The following is a 23,216-nucleotide window of genomic DNA, read 5'->3' as shown; positions in this document are numbered from 1 at the left end:
AATCATAACTTACTATTAGTGAACAAACACATTTGGGAAAATATAAATAAAACAGTTCTACTTGACCTCAAATTATCAGTTATAAAGAACAAATTTAGTGAACATTTTTAACACACAAACACAAGAGAGAACTCAAAAAACCCTCAAGAGCTGCATGTGTTGATGCCATTCTTACAGTCTCTGGTGAGATCATTGAAAGTCTCGATCTGCTTTTTGCCCCTCAAGAAAACCTCGGTATCAACAGAAGCCCTCATGTATCCGTCAAACTCAACCGCAGCACCATTATTCAGGTTTTTCATCTCACTATACCACTCGCTAGTCTCATCCCAAAGACTATTGTATTCATCAAGAAAATGAGTGGAATACTTATCTTTCAAAGGATCAAAAAACGAAATATCAGTTTCATCGGTTGCAATATACAAATTCCTTCCGTCATCTACCTTATCTTGTAACGAAGAAAGAAGCGCTCCAGGTGAAGTATCTGCTGCAAGATTCGGCCATTGTTCTAGATTCCTTGCTTTCTCGCCCCTCACGACATGAACCGAGTCAAAATCCCAGTTCATTTTTGCGGCTATTGCTGAAACTATATCCATTAATCTTCTAGACTTCCATATCAAATGCCATGGTCTTTGAATAACCGATTCAGCTTCACCTTCACAAACTCTGTACCAGTAATTATCCGGCTCAACACTCCCAAACTTTCTCATTATCAACGTATCCTTCACGCCAGCCATCTTCATCGGGGTGACCCTGAAATCATCCACTAGCGATATACTCAACCCGTCTTTCTGATGCCATTTGTTCCAATCCGACCAGAACTGACCCTGGTCCAAAACAGATGCAGACTCCTTCAAATGCTCAAAATCAAAGTAAAATCTAAAATCTTTTCCTTCTTCGTCTAGACCCGACTTGGTATAAACAGAAGACAAGCAAATACTCAAGTCCATCACAAGCGTTCGGTTCAAGTACTGCGCTTCACCTAACGCACACATAAAACTCCATAGATAATGATCCATACTCTTGCATCTGTCACCGCCACCTTGGTACAACAAATACCTACCTTGATCAAACGACTTCTCCGACTCAACAACCGGCAGCGTATCGTTCACAACTTCACCAACCACTTGAACCGCAACGTTCTTATCATCTTCACCCATCGGCGTCTTCTCAAACCCAGCCTTCTGATGCGGCCGTCTCTTCCTCGCCTTCCCACCCGAATGATAATCCCCAATACTCACAACACTAAGCGTACAATTCGTCGACCGGGCGATCACAAAGCTCCGATAATCCTTATAAAGCGACGCCCGCTTCCCTTCCTTGGGCCTGAACCGCCACGCCATATGACACGAACTATCATTATACCCACGAACCGGCTTCCCAAACCGATAGAAATGTATGTCCTTGAACCGATCAATCGCAGCCGACATCATGAGATGAAAAACCTCCGGATCCGTACAATCCACCGCCTTATCAACCTCACCGCTACAATCCCGCTCCTCCTTCTCCTCAACCTCTCCCTCCGTACTCACCGACAGTGCCGTACCACCGACATCCGTGGCATTTATAACACTGCCGAAGAGCGTCTCGTTCGCCACCATAAAATCCTCACCGGTTTTCGCAAGGGTGCTATCGGATACGAATGTCGCATTCGAAGTGGAAGTTAAAAAGTTTGTCATCTTAGTTGAAGGATGAAACAAGGGGTCTTCAGGTTCATAAGTGGCGGCAATGATTGTGAAGACTAAAACAGCGATGACAAAAAACGTGAAAAATAGGTTTCCGATTATGGCTAATGCGTTTTGTCCTAGGTTCTCCGGTCGGAAACTACCAGACCGTGTCGGTAAGCCTCGGCCTTGCATCATTATCTTAATTTAACAAACACAATTAATTAACAGATCTGAAAATATGTAACCCTAACCTGTAAGAATAATAATTATGACTTACCTTATGATATTAAGAGTGGAATATTGATATAGACGATGTGGGTTGTTCAGATCTGCGTCTGTTTGTGCAGATGAATTTGAGCTCAGCTGCTGCTTCTTATTGTTTAGTGAGACTAGCAGTAGGTGTGCACATGGCGTAAGTTAGCAGTCATGAGGTAATTGTGCTAATCTAGTCGTCTGATTAGATCCACCGACAATGAGGAGGAATTAAGAAGTGGGTCCCACAAGGTAATCGTCGTTTCTATTGGGCCTAATTTCAGGTCAATTTTCTTATGCTTTTTATTTTATTTGTTTTAATATAATTAAAAATCTTATTTTTACTTCTTTAATTATGTCATTGGAGAGCGGATTTGGATTGCCTACTTGCATTGGAGACATGTAATATATTTGTTGTCTCGCTTGTGTATGCTCTTTGCAGGGGTCATAATGATTCGGTGAAACACGTATTTTTATCGTGTGGCTTTGCTCAAGTGGTATGACAGGCTATCTCTGTTCGGTTCTGGGTCCTTGCGATATATACTTTTCAAGTCCGGGTAGAAGTTCTTCTCGTTACTGAAGAAGGCTAAAGTTCTTTATGCTATAACGTTGATTTTGATGTGAAGGTTATGAAATAAGGTGATATCAAATATGTGACGGGGTGGTTATTTGGTTGGCTTGCTTGGTAGAGGTGATCAAGATGATCAGCTTCCTTTGGGGATGGAATAGATCGAAATTAGGTTATGTATTATGGGAGGATAGGAAGAATTTTACTTTTTAGTTCTCAAAAGGAAAAACCGATGGTGGCCAAATAATTGTAAGTGGTGGTATGCATTTATTTCAGCTAGCTTCTACCTATTGTTGTGAATGAAAAAATTGTTAGATCTTTTTAAAAAATGTCAAATTATAATTAATATAGTATATGTAAATTTAGTTTATAATTAAAATGTCAACTTTAATTTATAATGTACCACGTAAAAAAAACTAAACTGTTATTTTGTGCCATACCAAATGTGGTAGCACGATACTTTAGTAGCCAGAGGGAGAAGGATGCGAAAGAGCTCAAGCGCACAACAAGAAAGATGATGGGTTGACTATGAAACAATGTCAGTGCAAGTTTTGAAATTTTCCACAAAGTTTGATCAAGGTTTGTGTTCTCTGTCTTGATATTTTGAAAAGAGCTCAAGCTCGTGAGCGAAGAATAAAGACGATGGCTTGATTCGTGAACAACGTCGTAAGCGGTTTGAAACTTTGTCCTTGTTTTTTTGGTTGAAGTACATGTTTTGTGTATTGATATACATTGTAGCCTGTATTGATTTGTTTGTTCTTCTTTAGCTTTAATTTGACTTAGATTTGGTACTATGATACAATGAATCTGCCAATTATGATTGCTAGATTTATGAATAAGACCTTAGCTGTAAAGCATCTCCAATAGTTTGTTTTATGGTGTTTTTAGGAGATAGAGAGTATGATGTGGAAGAGAGAGCGCGTATTGTGGATGAGAGAGGATTGTTCTTGTTCAAGAACATCCAAAACCGGGTCGAATCTTGGAGTCGTGTTGACTGTGAGAAGGGTAAAATCTTTGTATTAAGGATAGTCTAACTTTGGGGTAATTTGGTCTATCTACTTGGGGGGGGCCCTACTATGAACTTAATGGCACTTTGGTCCTCTAGTTACCAAATTGGGCCACTTTAGTCATTAACAGGTCCTTTTCTTTCACTGCTGGAATTTGCCAAACAACAATAATTATATTTAATCAGAACCATATGTGTTAAATGATTATTATTCAACTATTTCTCTCCTTTTCTTGTGTTTAAAATTATTAGATTGTTTATTTCATGTCAAATTTTCATTTGTTAATTACTAAATATCGTTCTTTGTTTTTTAACCGACCCATATTGTGACCCATCCCCCTAATGGGAAATCCTGAATTCGTCACTAATGAGACCCCTCCCCTCCTACAACAACTCAATAGGCGTTAGTAGATAAGTGTATAAAATACTACTATATACAACTTAAAACTACGTTTATGAAAAAGCTAACATTAAAAACAATAATTGCCGTATTAATTGTTTATTGGATTACATCGAAACAGAAGGCAAGCGGGCAACAAGCTGCTCCGCTACCCCTTTTTGAGTCGCAAAGCCCAATCTTTTAAAAACTATATTTGCTGATCTTGGAGTCATAACATTACTATGCATGACCCGCTGAACACGAGTAAGTAGCTCCACAGCTTCAGGCGCGAGGAAACCAAAAGTGTCAAAAGCAAAAGGAATAAATACATGTTGGTTGTCAAGACACGCCTTTTCATGTTTTGCCACCTTACCTGAAGTAGCTTTTAATGCGGCTTGACCGACCGCGAAAAAAAACATTTATTTAAAAAAATGTTATATTTTTGTTAAAGGAAGCATTCTGGGTCAACTGAACATACAGATTTTTAACATGCTTGAAAGAGTTGGATGCATTTTAATTTACATGGTTCAGTTGCTGACATGCACCAAGTCTGGATTTAGAAATTACAACTATCATATTTCTTTCATTAAAATTCATCCTCAGATTTCTTTCACTATGTTGATGTTCTTATTTATTATTAATTCAAGATTGTGTTACTTTCGGGTGTGCAAATATTTGTGATGCTGATGGAGCATATCAAACTCTTAGCGCCTTAAGAATCAAGCTTTAATAATATAGGTGCTTCTTTTGTTAATATGCTTGGATGGTGGAAATTTTACGTTTTCATGTCATTTTAAAAATTAGATGTTCTTATCCTACAACTAAATCTACATGTTTCATATATTTCTTAAATAATCCGTTTCAACCCAATCTCATTATGGTTAGAACCCGTTTTAACCCAATCGAGATCGGGTCAGAACCCGCTTTTCAAACCAAAAGAAAAGTTTTTTTTACCGACCCAGTATGACCTGTTAGTTGACCCGACCCTTTTGATAACAGGCTTAATCGATACTACTAAAATTTATCAGAAGATGGTCAACGGCCTATTGACCATCAATAATAATATAGTTACCTATGGATGCCTGGATGGTTAAGACTTGGTTTTATATCAAAAATAAAAAAGAAACATTAAAAGTCAAAACAGCTTGTGTTATGTAAAAACTCCCTTAGTCAAAACGAGTGGGATGTTTGCATATACCATATTCCCATTACAATATCTCACTTTACATTCCCTATAAGGTTAGTTAAAAGTCACCTCATTTTCATGCTTCTTTGAACCATATCCTGCAACAATATCTGTGCAGTCTCCACCGTTGACCCTTCAACCTGTGCTGCAATTTCATGAACCATCTTCTCCACAACCAACGAGCTCATTCTCTTTTCAGCAGTAGACTCTCTAAGCAAGTCCAGCAACAGCCTAGCCTTGTCCCGCGCCTCGTGGGTCCCATCCACGGTTAACCTCAACAAACCTGGGATCGCACCCTCGTTAAGAATAAGCTCCCTGTACTTACTTCTCGAGCTCGTACACATTTCAAGCAGAACACTAACCGCGTGTTCCGTACTAACCAAAGATCCATCTTCAACAGTTTCTACTAACGTTAATATCCCGTCTTCAGCTTTTGTGATGGCGAGTCTTCCTTCATCAGTATTGGATAATATTCTGATCAAACCAGTAACTTTGTCAGCAAACTTGGAGTACTTTTTACACTCTTTAAGGAGGTTTATTAGCGGTAACGCAGCGGCAGAATCAAGAACTATGGCTGGTTCTTCTTTGGTGGCGGTTAGGTTATGCAGTGCCGTTACTGCATCCACCCTTCCTTGAATCGTCCCACAGCTGAGGATTTGAATCAAAAGCGGGACGGCCCCTGAACTGGCTATTGCTTGTTTGTTATTTGGTGATGCTGATAATGTTAATATTGCAGCGGTGGCTAATTCTCTCAGATTACCAGTGGTTTGAAATTTGAGTAGCTTCACTAATGGAGGTATAGCTCCACATGTCACTATTTGTTCCTTGTTTCTGTAAATTGAATTAACAAATTGTCAAATTGTAAACTTATGATCAACAAACATAAACCCTAACTTGAAATAACAAGAACCCAACTCAGATTTGATGACTTAAACATAAACCCTAACTTAAAAAAACAAAAACCCAACTCAAATTTGAAGATTTAAAGTTTAAACATAAACCCTAACTTGCAAAACCAAAAACCCAACTCAAATTTGATGATTCAAACATAAACCCTAACTCGAAACAACAAAAACCCAACTCAAATTTGATGATTTAAACATAAACCCTAACTTAAAAAATCAAAAACCCATCTCAATTTTGATGATTTAAACATAAACCCTAACTTGAAAAATCAAAAACCCGTCTCAATTTTGATGATTTAAACATAAACCCTAACTTGAAAAATCAAAAACCCGTCTCAATTTTGATCATTTAAACATAACCCTAAGTTGAAATAACAAAAACCCACCTCAATTTTGATGATTTAAGCATAAACCCTAACTCAATTTTGAAGATTTAAACATAAACCCTAACTCAATTTTGATGATTTAAGCATAAACCCAACTCAAATTTGATGATTTAAGCACAACCCCTAACTCAATTTAGTGTTTTCCCCAAACCCTAATTCCACCGGAATTTGAATCAACCACTAACCGGTCGTTTCTGGATGCAAGATTTAGTAGAGCAAGAAGCGAGACTTCACGAGCGTCATGGTGCTGTGAACAGAGCATGAGCACAAGCGGCTGAATAACGCCGGCGCCGGCGCCGGCGAATTTAACGCGAATCTTCCCGGCGGAATTGCGATTGCGAATCATGCTTCTGATCTCTCTGGCGGCCTGGATTTTAGTCGCCATGTCTCCGTTGATCAATCGATCGGATATTTCATCGATTAGCGTTTGTTTCCTCTGATTCCGTCTGTCTTCTTCTTCCCCGATTGTTTTTCCGATCATTTTCCGGTGGGTTAAGTTTTTAACACTCGGCGGCGTTATATTTCGTTATGCTTGGATTCTTCTGTTAAGTTTTTGTTTGAATGGTGTATAAATGGGCTTGTTTTATTAGACACGTGAGTTAAAATAATTGATGGTTGAATACACGTTTTGACATTTTAAAAGGCCACTAGAAGTTGTAAAGTGAATAAAACGTTAAAACATCTAGTCATTGAGTACGTTTGTTTCGTTCCAGCAGGTGTGGTCCTTAATCTTGTTAGTTGCTTGGTAAAATTTAGGATAAAATTTATGTCTTCTAAGAAGTTTCGAATGAACATTAACCATTGTAAAATCTATCGTCATGGAAGTATCTGTTCTGGATTTAAATCTAATCATATATCGATTTGGTATATGGTAATAATATAATCGATGAATGATTTAACGGATAAATTATATAGCATGAGTTAAAACTTTTCATAAACAGGAGTAACAAACATAGTTGAAGTGATCAAGGCATAGCTGTTGGTGGTCTTTTGCTTCTTGCTTGGGGGATGATTGAATGTCGTGAATTCCTCATCCTTATGTTTCCTCGATTCTTTCACTAGAACTCCAGTTTTGCAAATTCTTGTTAAGAGTACCTGTTAGTTGTATTGTGGCTTAAAGTATTATGTGGTTCCAGTTAGGATCATACTCCTTGATAGCCTTAATTTATACCAGCTGAGATACTGAAATTGAGGAAATTTAAACTCGAAAGATGTTTCAATCATAGTTGTCCTAGGGGGGAGAGAGAGAGAGATGAGTTATTTGCATTTTAATATGTATTTAATTATAAAAATAATAATTGTACGACTCACGGAATACTTCTAAAAAGCTCTAACTCTTGTCAACTCTTGCTATATAATTTACCAATTAAATCATTCGTCCATTATTACAATATACCAAATCGATATATGATTCAAAACAAGTTTGACATTTAAAAGACCATTAAAGGTAGAAAGCGAATAAAACGTTAAAAATCTACTCAACTAGTGTGTGTGTGTTTTTATTTGCAACAGTGCTTATCCTTAAAACTTGTTAGTTGTTTGGTCAAATTAAGGATAAACCGTATGTTTGCTAAGAAGTTTCGAATTAACACTTATCATTAGAAAATCCATCTCCATGAAAGAATCAGTTTTGGATCATGGAAGAATCCATTCCAAATTTTGACTAAAGTCAAACTTCCTATATTATTTATTTTGAAGACTTGACTTTGTACTTTCTAGCAAGGTTCTTGTATATTTGGTACGGGGTAATGGAATAGATGAGGGAATGGAATGGATGTGGGAATGGAATGGATCATTACCATTCCATTGTCATGTTTTGTTACCTTGCAAGAATGGAATGATTAATCCCTTTACTATTATTGTTAATATTTTTATAAGTAATAATAATAAAAAATAAATAAAAATAAAAATAAATAAAAATAAATAATATTAATAATAAAGGAATATTCATAATAACTATTTTTAGGATCCTCGCGCTATAACGAGATCGTTAAACCGTATATGCGTTGTGAATGTTTACTTATCAAATATATATATATATATATATTGATAATGTAGTAATAGTTCTAATATAATAATAGTTATATTATAATATACAAAACAATAATAATAATAATAATAATAATTATTATTATTATTATTATTATTATATAATTATAACTTTGTAATTGTAATAATGATTGTTGACTATTTTGACTTTTTCATTACTTGAAGGAATGAAAAAAAAAACGCATATACCCAAAGGAATGAAAATCCTAAAAATGGAAGGAGTTTCATTCCATTTGAAATGATCCATTCCATTCATACATGGTAACCAAACAAGTCTTTTTTCATTCCTTTGGAATGATCTATTACATTCCACCTTCCATTCCTCCACACTACCTTATTTGACAAAAATCACGTTCCCACACTATCTTAAAATCTGTGGGTATCACATACGTAGGAAACTTTACATGGTCGTGTTCTCCAAGTACCGAACTTCTTAAATGATAGCAAATCACATCGGTATGCATTAAATTTAAAGTTGTATATACAATCTTAACGATTGCATCAGTCTTCTTTTTGTTATGTGGGTTAATTCCAATTTATTTATGGGTTCATTCTATTTTCTTAATATACTCTACTAAAAAGTTTAAAATTCAATGGTTCGTGTGAATTCGGACCGATACATATGGCCCCACCAATATTTATACTTGTGCCCTCTAGTTCATAAATTTCAAATTCCCGGTTACGACGGGTGATGAGGGTAAGTAGAAGAGTAGCACCATTACGTCCCCGTTTCAATGGCGCAAGTATGCACTAAACATCACATAGCCGTGTTCTTCATAAAATTTTCTTGACATTTGAACCTAAAATTTGTAATCCCCTACTATATATATTATCGTGTATTTCTTATATATAAATCATTAATTTTTTTCATATGATAATTAAAAAATATGTCCAAATCAAAACCTTATCAAAAGGATAATCTAAGCAAATAAGAAAGTGACCCCCGGTCCACCCCATTTAAAAACAGCACAAAGACTCTTTCCTTGCTGCAAAAAAACATTTTTTGCATTTTAAACAATGATTTAGTCAAAACCCACTATCACTACATAAGTTTCACAAAAGATATAAATCAAATACTGGCTTATTGTAAATTTGTAACACACAAAAATAGACAAATATTTGAAGTTCAGGATGTAACAAGGAATTGAACATGTGATAACAAGACCATCTAAACAACAATAGCCATACCCAGTAAAAATCTCACGAATAGCAAGAGTATTACTCTATTAATAAGGTCCGCAAAGTGTGGGATGCATGCAAATCATACCCTTGTTTCAAATGACAGAGAGATTGCTTCCAAAAAAACCTTCAGCTCTAAATAACAAGACCAAATAGCTATATCAAATTTAGATTTTGCTTCATACCTAGAAGCAAACCACTTAGCCAAAACAATTTTTTATTTTAAAAGCCCAAATAAAATAATTTTGTAACTAAAACAATCATGAATGCTGCTTTTGCTTATACCAAATACCCAAGTACCAATTACAACAGCTCAAGTACATTCTCTCTTGCTATCAAAAATCACTTTACAGTTAACACCAAAATAACAAAACCCTCTAAAAGCCAGCCCAATACTTATACCACCTATAAAATCTCAATTTTCAAACAAAAAACAAAAAGTCAAAAGAGACAAGAAAGAATCAAGACAGTCAACTCTCATGGCGGTTCTAACACGAATAAGCAGGCTTACACAAACTCTCGAGGGGAGAAAACAAGCTCAACTAACTTGAAAACGGGCTCCTATGAAACGCTTTACACTCAACTCCAACATTTTTCTATCTTTATCATGATTTCTCTACCATTTTCTAAATCTGATTTTCAAAACTAAACGACTGGATTGTTTTTTCAGTAGTTGTTAGGCCAGTTGATTTGAGGCTGCTGAGGCGGCTGCTGATAGACTGTAGATGTGGGTCCCACCATGTCAACACCGCCCGCCATTGTCTGCGGTTGATGGAGAAGTGGGTGTACGGGTGTGGTGGTGACTGGTTGATACATACCAGCAAAAATTGTGTGCGGAGATTGTGTCGGTGCGTATGCAACTTGACCGCCTTGAGGTAGATTATAAAAAGAACTTGCCTGCAAATGATTTAGTCACATAAACAATATATGAATACAATATTACAGCGTATTAGATGTTTGGCAGCCGGATGCATACCGCCAGGTGGTGTTTGTTGAGGGAACGCACCGTTACTCAAAAACTGAGGAATGCCTTGAGGTAGATTATAAAAAGAACTTGCCTGCAAATGATTTAGTCACATAAACAATATATGAATACAATATTACAGCGTATTAGATGTTTAAATCAATAGTTAAATTACCTGTTGTCCTGTTACATAAACATTACTTTCCTTAAACTGAGACGCACCAATGTCATCATTAGAAGTTGAATTGCCAGCTGTCACAGGCTTGTATTGCTGAAGTGGATATTTGGCAGCCGGATGCATACCGCCAGGTGGTGTTTGTTGAGGGAACGCACCGTTACTCAAAAACTGAGGAATGCCATGTGGAGGAATGTAAAATGGAGGATAATACGTGGCGTATGGGATATAATTTGGAGGGTAATGTGGTAAATGTAATCCAGTCGGCTGCCTGAACATAGGCAGTGGTTGCTGAGGCAGCATTACCCCGCCTGCTTGTGAGGCTAATGGTGTGGGACCCGCACCAACCTGCTGTTATAACTCATTAAATCAATATCATTAAACCACAATTGTAAATTGTAAAAGTACATGTATATTAAGAGAAAAAAATGCAAACCTCCTGAGAGGACTGAGAAGTCGGTTGAGAATGAGATAAAACCGGGACGTTTCCGTTGTACTTGGGTGTGTGAAAGTATCCTAATGGGTCAAACGGCTGCGGAACCTGTATTTAACAATAATATACAAAAAGATTCACATAAATAGTTCGAACGATTCTTGGAAATAAAAAGATCAAATACTTACAACAAAGGTTGCGACACTAGAAGCATCACGAGGCTGAGACTCGTTGCTTTCAAAAGGTGCCAGCTGGCTGCCAATGATTGGTGGGATGAAGCTATTAGCCACTGGATATTGATGACCTGGCACTGGGAGAGAAGTCTCTTGCTTGGATTCGGTGTGATCAGAAACCACGTCAGATGACACTTCGTCAGCAGTTGGCAACACATCTTGATTCCTATTGACATGTTCAGTGATCTCCTCAGAAGCCTCGGAAACAGATGAGCTCTTGTCATTCATCGGCTTCAGCTCGGGCCCAGGCCCAGGCTCAATCAAGGTGTTTGAACTGAGCCCAAAAGAAGCATCAAAGCTTCCAAAGCAGAACCCTAGTTTATCAGCTTCAGGAACATGTAGGTGGTTTGGAATAATAACCTGTTGACCATCTGGAACCTGTGATTCCTTTGACTCGGGAATAACAGCATCCATCTTTGATGAAGAATGAGTTTCAACTTCAACTAGAACGGAAATGGGAACAGGGTTTGTTGGCTTTGGTTTCCATTCCTTACCAGAACCGGCTGTAATAAAAAAAACAAAAAAAACACATAAAATATCAGACAGATTTCATGTTAAGTTCATTAGACAAGACTGATGAGTCAAATGATTTAATACCCTTGTGAGACACGATCGCTTGTTGTGACCTGTTATTGTAACTTGAAAGTGGCCTTTTATTCTCAACCAAGGTCTCGTTGACTTTTTCAAGAGAAGGTTGTTGACTTTCGGGAAGAACAGGGTCAACAGACAAATCTCCCAAAGCAGCAGTCAAGAGTTTGACTTCAGATTCCTTATTATCAGCAACTATGGAAGAGCTGAAAATAATCAAAGAAAAATTGTAACTTGTGAGGATTTAAGCCTTATACAATGAAATGAAAAGATTATATTGTAAATAAATAAACACCTTGCAACCGCTTTATTCTTCTTATTATCACGAGGTGCAGGCAGAATTACACCATCAACTGCACCTTGATTTATTTCATTTTCTTTTCCAGATAAAGCCTTCCTGCTACTGCCTGCATCTAGGTTTTCAAAAATCGAATTGTTAGCTCATTATGAAACCAATCCTTGATTTACATGTAATAACTGTCTTAAATCATAAACCAATCTTTAACTGATATTCCAAAACTCTAAATCTAATTCTCGAAGTCGCAAAACAATAACTTTCAAAACACACATCCAAACACTCATTCACTGACTTTAGAGTTAAACGAAGAATAATAAGTGTCATCAATACAACAAACGAAGCATGTAATTACATCCAACTTGTAAATTACCATGAACACTGTGGCGAGCCGGGTAGCTACTGTTACCCCTACCGCCCCTGTTTCCCCGACCCTGCATCCCCGGTTTCCACTTCGGCTCCGCAGACTCCTTAACAAGATTCTGCAGAAACAAACAAACATACAATAACTTAATCACCTCAATTAAAAAGCTTAAAACTTTTTACAGTAATCGAATTCAAGGAGTCATTCTTCTTACCTCTTTCTTTCGGTTTCCCTTCCTCCTCACCTCATGAAAAGGATCTGCATAATAACAAAGTAAAGCCCTTCAATTTCCTTAACATTTTAAACCCATATAAATAAACCCAAATTAAAAAAAAAAAAAAAAAAAAACCTAACCCTAACAAACAAAATGACAGGTGAAAACCCAGATCAAAAAGACGGATCTTGAAAGAAAAAGAATGGGCTACCTTGAGAAAGAAGCTTCTGGGCAGTCTCATTTGGATCCATGTTACAATCTTTGAGCATTGTGTATATCTCATCTTCACTGTGATTACCCGTGATCTCCTTAATATTTTGAATCGTCTTTCTAAGGGTGTTTGGGATTGAAAGCTTAACTCCAGTATTATTATTGTTGTTATTCATTGTGTTTGACACAAACAATGGAGATTATTATTGCGGAATTGATGTGGGTTTGAATCAAGAACTTGTGTTGTGTATAGATTGAGGATGAATTGATAATAAAAGATTGATTGATTAAATGGGTGAATGAAGAAGATGAAAGAAAGACTTTGGTTTGGTTAAGGGTTTTTGAATTGAATTGATCTGATTTTGTGTTTGGAGGGAGAGAGAGAGAGATGTGTTTCTTTAGGTTGTGTGTTTTGATCCTTTTAATTTTAGTTATTACACTATAGTCCTTTGAATATCGTCGAATACATCACGGTGTCATCTCATTCGGTTTTATTTTTCACCGTTCTAATTTATTTTTAGAATACAAAAAATTAATTATTTTTAAATCAAATTAATGTGAAGCGATACGTAAAAACAAAAATAAATGATCAATAAATGTAAAAACTAAATAAGGATAAAATTACAATAAAAATATAACTAATCATTTAAATGGTTCAACTATCTAGTTAAAAATAATTAATAAGTTAAACACGTATTAAAAATAATTATTTAAAAAGTTAGAGCATTAAACGTAGTAATGAATCGGATCCGCTATGTGAAACTATATTTTAGAGTGAGCTTTTTTTTTTAATTTGGATGGATGAAGAAGAGTTAAGAGAACATAAATATGTGAAAATATTGAGAGTGATGTATATATGTAAGATTGATGGATTATTTTTAAAATAAAATAGCAGGCCACTCCACAATCCCATCCATAAAAAACCGGTGACTGATTACTGATTCGTGTGGAAAAAAAAACCTAGACGGAGAGGGGGGGTTCCCATTTTATCACAGTTTGCATTGACTTTTTCCTGGCTTCGGTCAATGTGGCCTAATGTATATGGTGCAACTATCTTATGTAATTACCATTGTTTTTATTTACTTAATCATGCCATGGTAAATCTTTACGAGCTATAGATGTTCACTTTTCTTTCCTTAAATACAAAATAACCCTTATAGATTTGCTTGAACTTAATAACTCTATACTTTATAAATTTATTTAACCAAAACCTATACTTTATATACTTAATTGACTTTATCATTACACATACTTTACAAATATATTTAATTATTATTATTATTATTAATTCATAACTGCTTGAATAGTTCGTCCCATTTTGTCCTAAACAGCACGATATCATCTTATTTGGTCTTAGTTTTCACCGTTTCAATTTATTTTTAGAATATAAAAAATTAATTATTTTTAAATTAAATTAATGTGAATCGATACGTAAAAACAAAAATAAATGATCAATAAATGTAAAAACCGAATAACGATAAATTTACAATAAAAATGTAACTAATTATTTATCGGTTCAACTACCTAGTTAAAAATAATTAATTAATAAGTTAAACGCGTTAAAAATAATTAATCTAAAAAGTTAGAGCATTAAACATAGTAATAAATCAGATCCATTACGTGAAAGTATATTTTAGAGTTTTTTTTTATTTTATTTGTTTGGGTGAGAGCTGAGAGAGTATAAATATGTGAAAGTATTAAGAGAATTAAATATAAATATCAACAAAAGAAAAGAAAAACTCGATTTCGCATGTGAAAAAATAGTCTTGGCATCATTTTTTTTATTTTGAGCTTTTATATATAAATACATGTAGAAAACATTCCAATTTAAAAAAAAAATAGTTTTGTAAAACCATTTTTTTAACTTATTTATAAAATGTTTATTAAAACGTCTCCTACATGTGTTTATATGTAAAGCTCTAAAAAAAGATTATGTAAAAATTATTTTTTTTTTTTTGTATCACGTGTCCTCTAATTTCATGTTCATATTTAGACGTTTCAAATAAACGTCTTGTTTTTAAGCATTTCCCCTTATAAGACATTTGTGTAGACGCTTTCTATGTAAAAGTGTCACGTGTCACCGAAATAAGTGGTTAATTGATGGGTTCGGCTGTCAGATAAAGCGTTTAAAGTACATACACTTTCTTTAGACAATGTCAAATTCTGAAGTCTTCATTTTTCATGAAGTATATAACTTTTAAACATTAAACATTATGTTTTTTTTTGGTAATTAGTTGTACAACCATGATATGTTAGATGAGTTTCCCCAAAGCTTTAGCATACAATGTTAAGTAAATCGAAACAATATCTAAGTAATTAGAATGAATAATATACAAAATTAAAATAGAAACCACCAAAGTATCAAACCAATATCGTAAAATGGGCCATGGCCCATGGGCTACAAACTAAGAAATGTACAACTAATCTACACAATAACAAACTAAGAAACGGCCAAAATTGGCTCATTTGATCAAACCAATTTTTTACTACCCTCCAAACTAAAAAAACACTAAAAATGATCATTTTTTAAATGGTATGATCCACCGTAATAGAACTGACACTTGGCAGATCTTTTTACACCCTTTCATTTTTAAACCAATCACGTCCTGACACGTATACACTTAAATGGTTGGGCCCGACCATTTTTAAAAAAACTAATAGATATGAAGGCCCGACGGAATAGATCCGTTGGTCGACCGTTTAAAGGTTTTTAAACCGTCGGACCGACTGTTTAATAAACTGTCGGTTCCAAAACTAAGCGATCGGTTTATTTAAAAAATGGTCGGGCTCGACCGATTACGTGTATAGATTTGTTTAGTTAAAAAAAATAGAATGGTGTCAAAAAGATCTGTTCCTACCATTTAGAAAATGGTATTATTTTTTTTTTTTAGTGTTTTCTAGTTTGGGGGGCTAGTTAAAGAATTGGTTTGGTCAATTTTCCATAAATATATGTAAATAAAGTACAAGGGTTGTTTTGTAATGTTAACGGAAACAACATAAGTTTAGCCGACAAGTTGGAGTTGTTCCAAAGTAGTACTTTAATTAAGGCGCCGGTAACAACTAATAAGTAATAAGCTCCCACTCCTATACAAACACAATACTAGATCTATCCTTCCTTTTTCGTCGAAACTATTATCGCACTGGAGATGGCTGTTGCCACATTGAGATTATGTCTAATGATTATCGTTGTTCGTTCGATGCTATTAAGGGAGGTTTTCGGGATTAGATTTGTGATCGACAAAGAAGAGTGTCTGTCACACAACGTTGAATACGAAGGCGACATGGTTCATGTGTCGTTCGTTGTTATTAAGGCCGAAACTATGTGGCATTTCACCGAAGACGCTGTTGATCTTCTCGTAATTTTCTTAATTATTTATTCTCTGCGGATATTATATCATCTTATATGTATTTCCTTTGATTGATGTGATGATGCCTGATGATCGTGTTACCGTATATATGTTTTCGTAATTTTAATAAATTTGATTTCATAATTTGTTTGGCCGATAGAACGAAATGGATTTTAGAATTCGTTATTTTGTGTGATCATGCTTGGTTTGTATATTTGTCTAAAGAGTTGGAATATATATTATGACAAATAATAGAATTGTCCTTTATTAGAATCCTTTTGTACTTTATTCTTTGTTTTATATATTTTATATATGTTCATTACTACTACTACTACTACTTGTAATTGTATGTAAACTAAATTTTTATTAATTTCTTATTCATGTAACCTTTTAAAAATTTAAATTGCACAATTTATTGAGAAAATGCAGGACTGGATTCTATTTGATTTAGAAGTATTTTGATAAAAATATTCCTTCAATAGGCGACGGACTCTTGAACTTTGTAAAGGAATTTGAAGGAATGGATTCTAGTTCCAACAAATTCTGCAAACCGAACACGGCTTAAAGCTGACTTTTGAGATATGTGAAGTTAATATAATAAAACTGATTTTAGTAGATTATGTAAAATCTAAAATTAGCTAACCATCTCTAACTCTCATCAAGTATTTGTATAATTATCATATACAAATTTACTTCAGTCTGTTTTGAAGCTGAGAATTTTTTTTGACTTTTAAAAGTCAACAGTGGATTTTTTAGTTAATGGGCTTGAAAATTCTAAAGTATTGTGCTTAACAATTCCAGATAAAAGGCCCGGAAGACGAGCATATACACGAGACACATGACAAAACTAGTGAGAGATATGAATTTTCGGCTCACAAAAAAGGTGTATATCATTTTTGTTTTACAAACAAATCTCCATATCATGAAACCGTAGACTTTGATGTTCAAGTTGCCCATTTTGCATACCATGATCAGCACGCCAAGGATGGTAAGCGTATACTTTAAGTGATTAGTTAATCGGTTTTGTATACTTATTTTGTTACCGTTTGACCTGTGGATTAATAACCATTTGTAGAGCATTTCAACCCGTTATTTGAACAAATATCAAGATTAGAGGAAGCTCTTTACAACATTCAGTTTGAGCAGCATTGGTTAGAGGCGGAAACCGATCGACAGGCAGTAGGTATAATCATAACCCAGCACTTTCTTCCTTTTGACTTTTGAGGTCAAATATTTTCCAGCACTTAGTTCGTACAAATTTAATGTTTATATTTATACTAAGGGTTATAAAAATGAAACACGGATGAAAGTGTTGTCGATGATTGGAAGCATTTGTGTCAGTTATGAAATTTTGAGTCATGGCTTGTTTGACTTCTTTGACTTTTGTATCAAAGCTTGTTAGTTACATACCATATTATAAACACGAATTCTATCTCGAGCTCGTAATTACTTTATGCAGTTTCTGTACCAATCATAAACTCAATGTAGTGACAAAAGGTTCTTTGATGGTTTATAAACTTTACATCATTTATGAAGCTATGAACCATAGTTGTTTTGACTTCAAAAGTCAACTTTTTGTGTCTGACTTGCTGATTTGTATTTTTGAGTGCAGTAAATGAAGGAATGAGTAAGAGAGCAGTTCACAAGGCAATAATTGAATCTTTAGCACTGGTAGGTGCCAGTATAGTTCAGGTTTATCTTCTTCAACGTTTGTTTGAGCGCAAGCTCGGGACTTCAAGAGTTTAATATGATCCCGTGCCTCGTATCTCACCATACGTCTTTGTATAAGCTGAAAGTTATTTAACACTTTTTCAATTTTTACCTCGTAGTGATTTGTATTGTCTAACCCATTTAATAATTGTTATGTTTTATTTAAACCTATTCAGCCTGTTTAACATGTTTGTAATTAGAATAAAAGAAGTATTTTACAAGGATCGCTGTTTAAATGCATGGATCATGTTCGGTTCATCAATTCAGTCTGCCAACCTGGCACAATTTTAAACCAAAAATGAAAGATATTAGGTGACGAGTAAAAATAAATAAAAAAAAAACATTTTTTTAAGAAGGAAAGGGTGAACAAAGGCAATCACAAGCATATAGTTGTTCAACTGTTCAAGGTTTACATTATCATCATAAAAATCAAAGCAGAATGAACACCGGCCCGACAAGATACAAGGAGTCTCTCATCACTTTTATGCCATGCAGCAGAACCATTTTTTCTGCAAAACAAAAACACAATTAAAAAAAACAATTTAACAAATTTTTGAAAACCAACAGTTGAATGAGTCAAGTCAGGTTATGTTTTATCTGTCAACCAGGTACAATGATAAAAAAAATTAGTAAAAAAATGAAGCAAAAAACTATAACTTTTGTAATTATATTTGACACACGATTTTTCATGGCTTCACACGAACACGACACGTAGCCATGTTTAACCTAAACGCATTATTTCATTTACAACCAAACTCGACCCAATCATTTGGTCACCTCTAATATAACATCTACATTTTTAGGGCAGGTTCTCGAACCCATAACCACTAATTTGTAATGAGCCTCCCGATATATGGGAGACTCATTACTTCAATTGTGATAATAAAAAATCATTTCATTTTTTTTTTTATTTTTTAGTTGAAATTTTCAGCAGTCGTCTGTTTTGATAAGAAAGCGCTTTTAGTTCAGTTCGGTAGAACGTGGGTCTCCAAAACCCGATGTTGTAGGTTCAAATCCTACAGAGCGTGCACAGTTTGTTTACGCCTTAGGCACATCTCTCTTTCTTAGTTTCACGCTGGCCTAATGAATTTAATATGAATAAATATCAGTCTTTTAGTAAGTGTGCATAAGCAGCTGTTTAGTGTATAAGCAATTCTTTAGTGGTCGTATCGGTAAAAAACACAAACACGATATGAGTTTTTTTAATAAGTTCGTATTCTAAGCAAGTCAACACAATGCATAACGGGCTTACAGATTGAGGCTTCCCAAGAGTAGCTGTCCCGGACTTATCATATGTAGAGTCGGTTTTAGGTGGCGAGTCTGATGTGCCACCTGCTTTTTTCTCATTCCTAGCCTTGTTGAAAATAACAGTAAATCCCTCGGCTGATGCTGGGTCGTTCACATCCCAGTCACCAAACTTTGGCAACGGTGGACCTTTTTCCTGTAAATATTTAACCTTTAATTAGCTTTCATTCATTTACAAATGTGGTATAAAATAGCATACCAAGAAAAAGTGGAGCTTGCCAAGTTTTATACTATTTGTAAATGTGTAGCACGTTCATCCAAACATTCAGAGATGCTTACATATTAGGGGTTTTAATTCAAAGATTAATGCAAACTAATAACAATGGCTATACACCATAATACCAAATTATATAGATGTTCTACTCGTTTATGTTTGCTTGTTTTTCCCCATGATCTACACAAAATTATCTTTCTGGTTTTGATATGTACAAAGCATCATGTATCGTAACTACAAGTTTATATAACACATTCAATACGTCAAAGTCATGAGTAACAAGTGGAGCCAATTCGGGGTGCAAACGCACCGAGCCGCTCGCAAGCTACTCGAGATCAAATTGATATCAAAAAACCTGAAACAAGCCGAGCGTTATCAAGCCACAGCCGAGCCCAAGCCTCAAACAAAGCCTGTTTAGTTATCGAGCCCGCTCAAGCCTTGTATTGGAAGATCATTTAGGCTCATCGAGCCTTAATGAGCCTTGTGTATTTTTAAGCTTTAACTCTTTTGGACTTCTATATACTAGCTTTACCAGGGGTGCAAATGAGCCGAGCCGGCTCGTGAGCTACTCGAGATCGGCTCACTAAAAGCTCGAATAGATCCAAACTTAAACGATTCTCGAGCCTTAAAATAAGCTTGCTAAATAAACGAGCTTGAGCCTGAGCCCGAGCTTCATTTATCAAGCTCAAGTTGGTTAAACGAGCAAGCCTGAACGAGCCTAATCGCCTATTACTTATATAACTTTATTTAATGTATTAAGTATATATGCTGGATAACAAAAGGCACACAACTGATTTTGTGTATTAGAGAGGATCAAACCACCACACCTTACAACGACACTTGAACTACCTATATACTAAATACTAACCAGCTCGTAACCTGCAGAAACCTGCCCTTACAACTCGCACAGCTTGGAACCTCATCTTCCTAGAAATGCTAACTGAGTTTATCTTATCTAATAAAACAACTTGACACACCAGTTGCTTATCTTACCTATTACAAAAATTACCCAAGTTTAAAGCTTTAACAGCAGTAAAATAGCAAGGGTTGCAGCTGACCCATTTCATAGCCTGTGAACATAACGATTAAAACTAACAATACATTTATATAATAATAATTAAATAAAAAATTACGATAAAAATAACTAAATTAAAAAAATATATAAATGTATATAAATTCGATTGATAAATAAAAACGAGCGAAGCCTAAGCCTAGCTCGAGCCCCCCTACGTCAAAACAAGTCGAGTTTGAGCCGAGTCGAGTTCCGGCTCAGCTTGTTTGCACTCTAAATTTCATACTGCAGAACTAAGCTCGAGCCAAGCTTTGGCTTGTTTAAGGTACCACACACGAGCTTAAGCTGAGCTTAGGCTCCTTTAAGGTTTTTCTCAAATTAGCTAGAGCCGAGCCGATCTCCAGCTTCAAATTCTGTATACGAGCAGAGCTCAATCCCAAATATATAGGCTCGAATCAAATCGAACCGAGTTCGAGCTTCAAGAAAGCTTAGCGAGCTGAGCTCGAGTAGTGTAAGTCTCGGGCTCGGATCGTTTGCATCCCTAGAGCCAATGGGTAAGACATGTTTTGGTTTCATTAGGTTTTTGTGTCTAGAAATCCTTTTGCAAAGCCTTAATTTACCACCTACATTGTTGAAATGAAGAGGTGATGACACAGCATGGTCCGCGATGGTGATCATCACATGTGATGACAAATACGACATGACATTTCTATTCTCTAATAATTTCAATCTTTCCACATTTTCCTTGTGGGGCTTCTAAAAACTGTACCAGGTCCCTTCTTATTAATATTCCAAAACTGTGTCCCCTCCTAACCCAAAACGAATATGGATTATTGTTGCGAATGTAGACAACTCTAGCACTTTATTGAAGAAACAATTATTGGTCATACACGCATACATAATATGAGAGAATATATTTATTACGTGTCCAAAAATGAACCAGTTTCGTTAAGATAATATACAATTAGTAAATAAGAAAAAGGTTGTACCTATATCATATCTTATACTCTTTGCAAGGCCAAAAAGGAGTCACACAATCATATATTCATACCCTAACAAAAGATAATCATGCTTCATAATAATAAATTTGACTTTTTTATGTCAAACTAACAGTTACCATATGTGCAAATTTAAGAACTTCATTTGCAAAACTAATACCGAAGTTCTGCATAGAGGCGCACAAACCAGTTCCAACGTAAAAACCCGTTCAGGTTGGTCAACAAAAAGTCAAAACCAGGTTGAGCACAAATTGGTTTCCTGACCGGTACAGTTTCACTGGTTTGGAACCGGTTTCGATGGAGAGGATTACAAGCTGGTTTCAACTGGGTCCAAAGCAGTTTCAAATAGATACGGTAACCGGTTTCGGTTCTGGTTGCCAGTTCAGTTCAGAAACCGGTTTTTTTGAGCACCTCTAGTTCTGCATAGAGGTGCACAAACCGGTCTAAAACCCGAAACTGGAAACCGGCTCAGTCTGGTCAGCAAAAAAGTCAAAAATGGTTTATGGTGGATTTGAGTTTGGGTTGAGACCGGTTTGTTGAACATAATCGGTCCGGATCGGTCCTGATGTGAAATATCGGTCAAAATATCGGTACCGATAATATCGGCAATATTGACCAGTATTTCACCGATATATCACCGATATTGACCGATATCAGTGTTTTAAGTCTTAATTTTCAACTTTTAGTGTTTCATGTTGGTGTTTTGAGTCTTAATCTTGCTACAATTGTTAGTGTCGCAAAAGGTTAATTTGTTAATAGTAGGAGAATATACTGAATTGTTGTGATAAAGTGATATATATATATATATATAAATTCTACATAATATTAAAATTACCGATACCCCACGATATCTCACTGACCAATATCCGATATTTTTCCACAATAACTGCTTAGGTTGTGCATAAAGGATGGTGAATCCACAAGTAAGAAATAGAAAAGTGAAAACTGATAAATAAAGTCAAAGTGTGAGTGATTAGTACTAATACTAGCAGAATCCATAGATAAGATGACTATGATGATTGAATTGAATTCAATTGACTAACTAACTCATTGACCTAACGGAATCCAACACCAGTTTAATCAACAATCATCTTCTTCTTCTTCTTCCAAATTACACAGAGTCAACAAGCAGATAAACACAAGGAATCTAAACACAAAGCAGAAGATGCAATTAATAACATGAAATTGAAAACATACCGCCATGATTATGATTATGATTATGATTAGAGAAGTTGGGGGGTTTGATTTGATTTGGTTGAAAGTAATAAAGGTTTTGTTTTGGGGGAATTTTGATTTTGATTCTGAAGAAGAAATGAAATGAAGAAGGCAATAGTAATAATACCTAACTTCTATACATACACAGCTGGCAATTTGTGGGTCAGGTCATATTCCTATGCTTACGTCACCAAGCCCAAGTAAACGCCCTTCTTTTTGTTTATGCCAACTGCATTTTGACTTTTTTGTTTCTTTTTCAGATATTCCTTATATTTTACACAACACTAGCTAGCTAGGAAATAAATATAAGCCAAATTATACGCTACTCCGAGGACAGCAACATCACAGTGATGGATCCAGGATTT

General features: G+C 35.3%; 5 protein-coding genes and 1 non-coding gene across 6 annotated transcripts; 2 read left to right on the top strand and 4 right to left on the bottom strand.

Moving 5' to 3' along the window:
• Positions 1-15: 15 nt before the first annotated feature.
• LOC143558182 (uncharacterized) lies at positions 16-1,959 on the bottom strand. Its single transcript, XM_077047072.1, has one exon. It carries the CDS (start codon positions 1,857-1,859, stop codon positions 144-146), a length of 1,716 nt encoding a protein of 571 aa, XP_076903187.1. The 5' UTR covers positions 1,860-1,959; the 3' UTR covers positions 16-143.
• Positions 1,960-5,035: 3,076 nt separating this feature from the next.
• On the bottom strand, positions 5,036-6,866 carry LOC143558180 (uncharacterized). Its single transcript, XM_077047071.1, has 2 exons — positions 6,532-6,866; positions 5,036-5,886 (listed from the first exon to the last, which is right to left on the bottom strand). Exons 1-2 carry the CDS (start codon positions 6,825-6,827, stop codon positions 5,121-5,123), a joined length of 1,062 nt encoding a protein of 353 aa, XP_076903186.1. The 5' UTR covers positions 6,828-6,866; the 3' UTR covers positions 5,036-5,120.
• Positions 6,867-10,190: 3,324 nt separating this feature from the next.
• LOC143558179 (GBF-interacting protein 1-like) lies at positions 10,191-13,237 on the bottom strand. Its single transcript, XM_077047070.1, has 9 exons — positions 13,052-13,237; positions 12,841-12,884; positions 12,636-12,744; positions 12,263-12,380; positions 11,977-12,173; positions 11,335-11,882; positions 11,150-11,254; positions 10,714-11,061; positions 10,191-10,471 (listed from the first exon to the last, which is right to left on the bottom strand). The coding sequence occupies exons 1-9, from the start codon at positions 13,224-13,226 to the stop codon at positions 10,241-10,243; spliced, it is 1,875 nt and encodes a 624-aa protein (XP_076903185.1). The 5' UTR covers positions 13,227-13,237; the 3' UTR covers positions 10,191-10,240.
• A 2,959-nt stretch (positions 13,238-16,196) lies between these two features.
• Positions 16,197-18,149, top strand: LOC143558178 (transmembrane emp24 domain-containing protein p24beta2-like). Its single transcript, XM_077047069.1, has 4 exons — positions 16,197-16,406; positions 17,199-17,385; positions 17,473-17,580; positions 18,010-18,149. The coding sequence occupies exons 1-4, from the start codon at positions 16,197-16,199 to the stop codon at positions 18,141-18,143; spliced, it is 639 nt and encodes a 212-aa protein (XP_076903184.1). The 3' UTR covers positions 18,144-18,149.
• Positions 18,150-18,385: 236 nt separating this feature from the next.
• LOC143558177 (protein NOI4-like) lies at positions 18,386-22,844 on the bottom strand. The gene is made up of 3 exons (XM_077047067.1): positions 22,834-22,844; positions 19,360-19,548; positions 18,386-18,616 (listed from the first exon to the last, which is right to left on the bottom strand). The coding sequence occupies exons 1-3, from the start codon at positions 22,837-22,839 to the stop codon at positions 18,590-18,592; spliced, it is 222 nt and encodes a 73-aa protein (XP_076903182.1). The 5' UTR covers positions 22,840-22,844; the 3' UTR covers positions 18,386-18,589.
• On the top strand, positions 19,062-19,135 carry TRNAW-CCA (transfer RNA tryptophan (anticodon CCA)). Its single transcript has one exon. It is a non-coding gene; the product is annotated as a tRNA-Trp (tRNA).
• Positions 22,845-23,216: the final 372 nt, after the last annotated feature.

This window comes from Bidens hawaiensis, unplaced genomic scaffold (assembly GCF_021521415.1).
Source record: "Bidens hawaiensis isolate Kalapana, Puna unplaced genomic scaffold, B.hawaiensis_p1.1 tig00019347_1, whole genome shotgun sequence".
NCBI classification, from domain to species: Eukaryota; Viridiplantae; Streptophyta; class Magnoliopsida; order Asterales; family Asteraceae; genus Bidens; species Bidens hawaiensis.
This window is presented reverse-complemented; position numbering and strand designations above follow the sequence as displayed.

What these genes read in the sequence shown, in the direction of transcription:
- LOC143558182 (XM_077047072.1), bottom strand. Translation starts at nt 1,859, where the DNA reads ATGATGCAAGGCCGAGGCTTACCGACACGGTCTGGTAGTTTCCGACCG.
- LOC143558180 (XM_077047071.1), bottom strand. Translation starts at nt 6,827, where the DNA reads ATGATCGGAAAAACAATCGGGGAAGAAGAAGACAGACGGAATCAGAGG. An exon ending in CTTGCATCCAGAAACGACCG is followed by an intron (nt 5,887 to 6,531) that starts GTTAGTGGTTGA and finishes TTCAATTTACAG; the next exon opens with AAACAAGGAACAAATAGTGA.
- LOC143558179 (XM_077047070.1), bottom strand. Translation starts at nt 13,226, where the DNA reads ATGAATAACAACAATAATAATACTGGAGTTAAGCTTTCAATCCCAAAC. An exon ending in GGCTCGCCACAGTGTTCATG is followed by an intron (nt 12,381 to 12,635) that starts GTAATTTACAAG and finishes TTGAAAACCTAG; the next exon opens with ATGCAGGCAGTAGCAGGAAG. An exon ending in CTTCTCAGTCCTCTCAGGAG is followed by an intron (nt 11,062 to 11,149) that starts GTTTGCATTTTT and finishes TTATAACAGCAG; the next exon opens with GTTGGTGCGGGTCCCACACC.
- LOC143558178 (XM_077047069.1), top strand. Translation starts at nt 16,197, where the DNA reads ATGGCTGTTGCCACATTGAGATTATGTCTAATGATTATCGTTGTTCGT. An exon ending in AAGACGCTGTTGATCTTCTC is followed by an intron (nt 16,407 to 17,198) that starts GTAATTTTCTTA and finishes TAACAATTCCAG; the next exon opens with ATAAAAGGCCCGGAAGACGA. An exon ending in AACCGATCGACAGGCAGTAG is followed by an intron (nt 17,581 to 18,009) that starts GTATAATCATAA and finishes TTTTGAGTGCAG; the next exon opens with TAAATGAAGGAATGAGTAAG.
- LOC143558177 (XM_077047067.1), bottom strand. An exon ending in CTCTTGGGAAGCCTCAATCT is followed by an intron (nt 18,617 to 19,359) that starts GTAAGCCCGTTA and finishes TTTGTTTTGCAG; the next exon opens with AAAAAATGGTTCTGCTGCAT.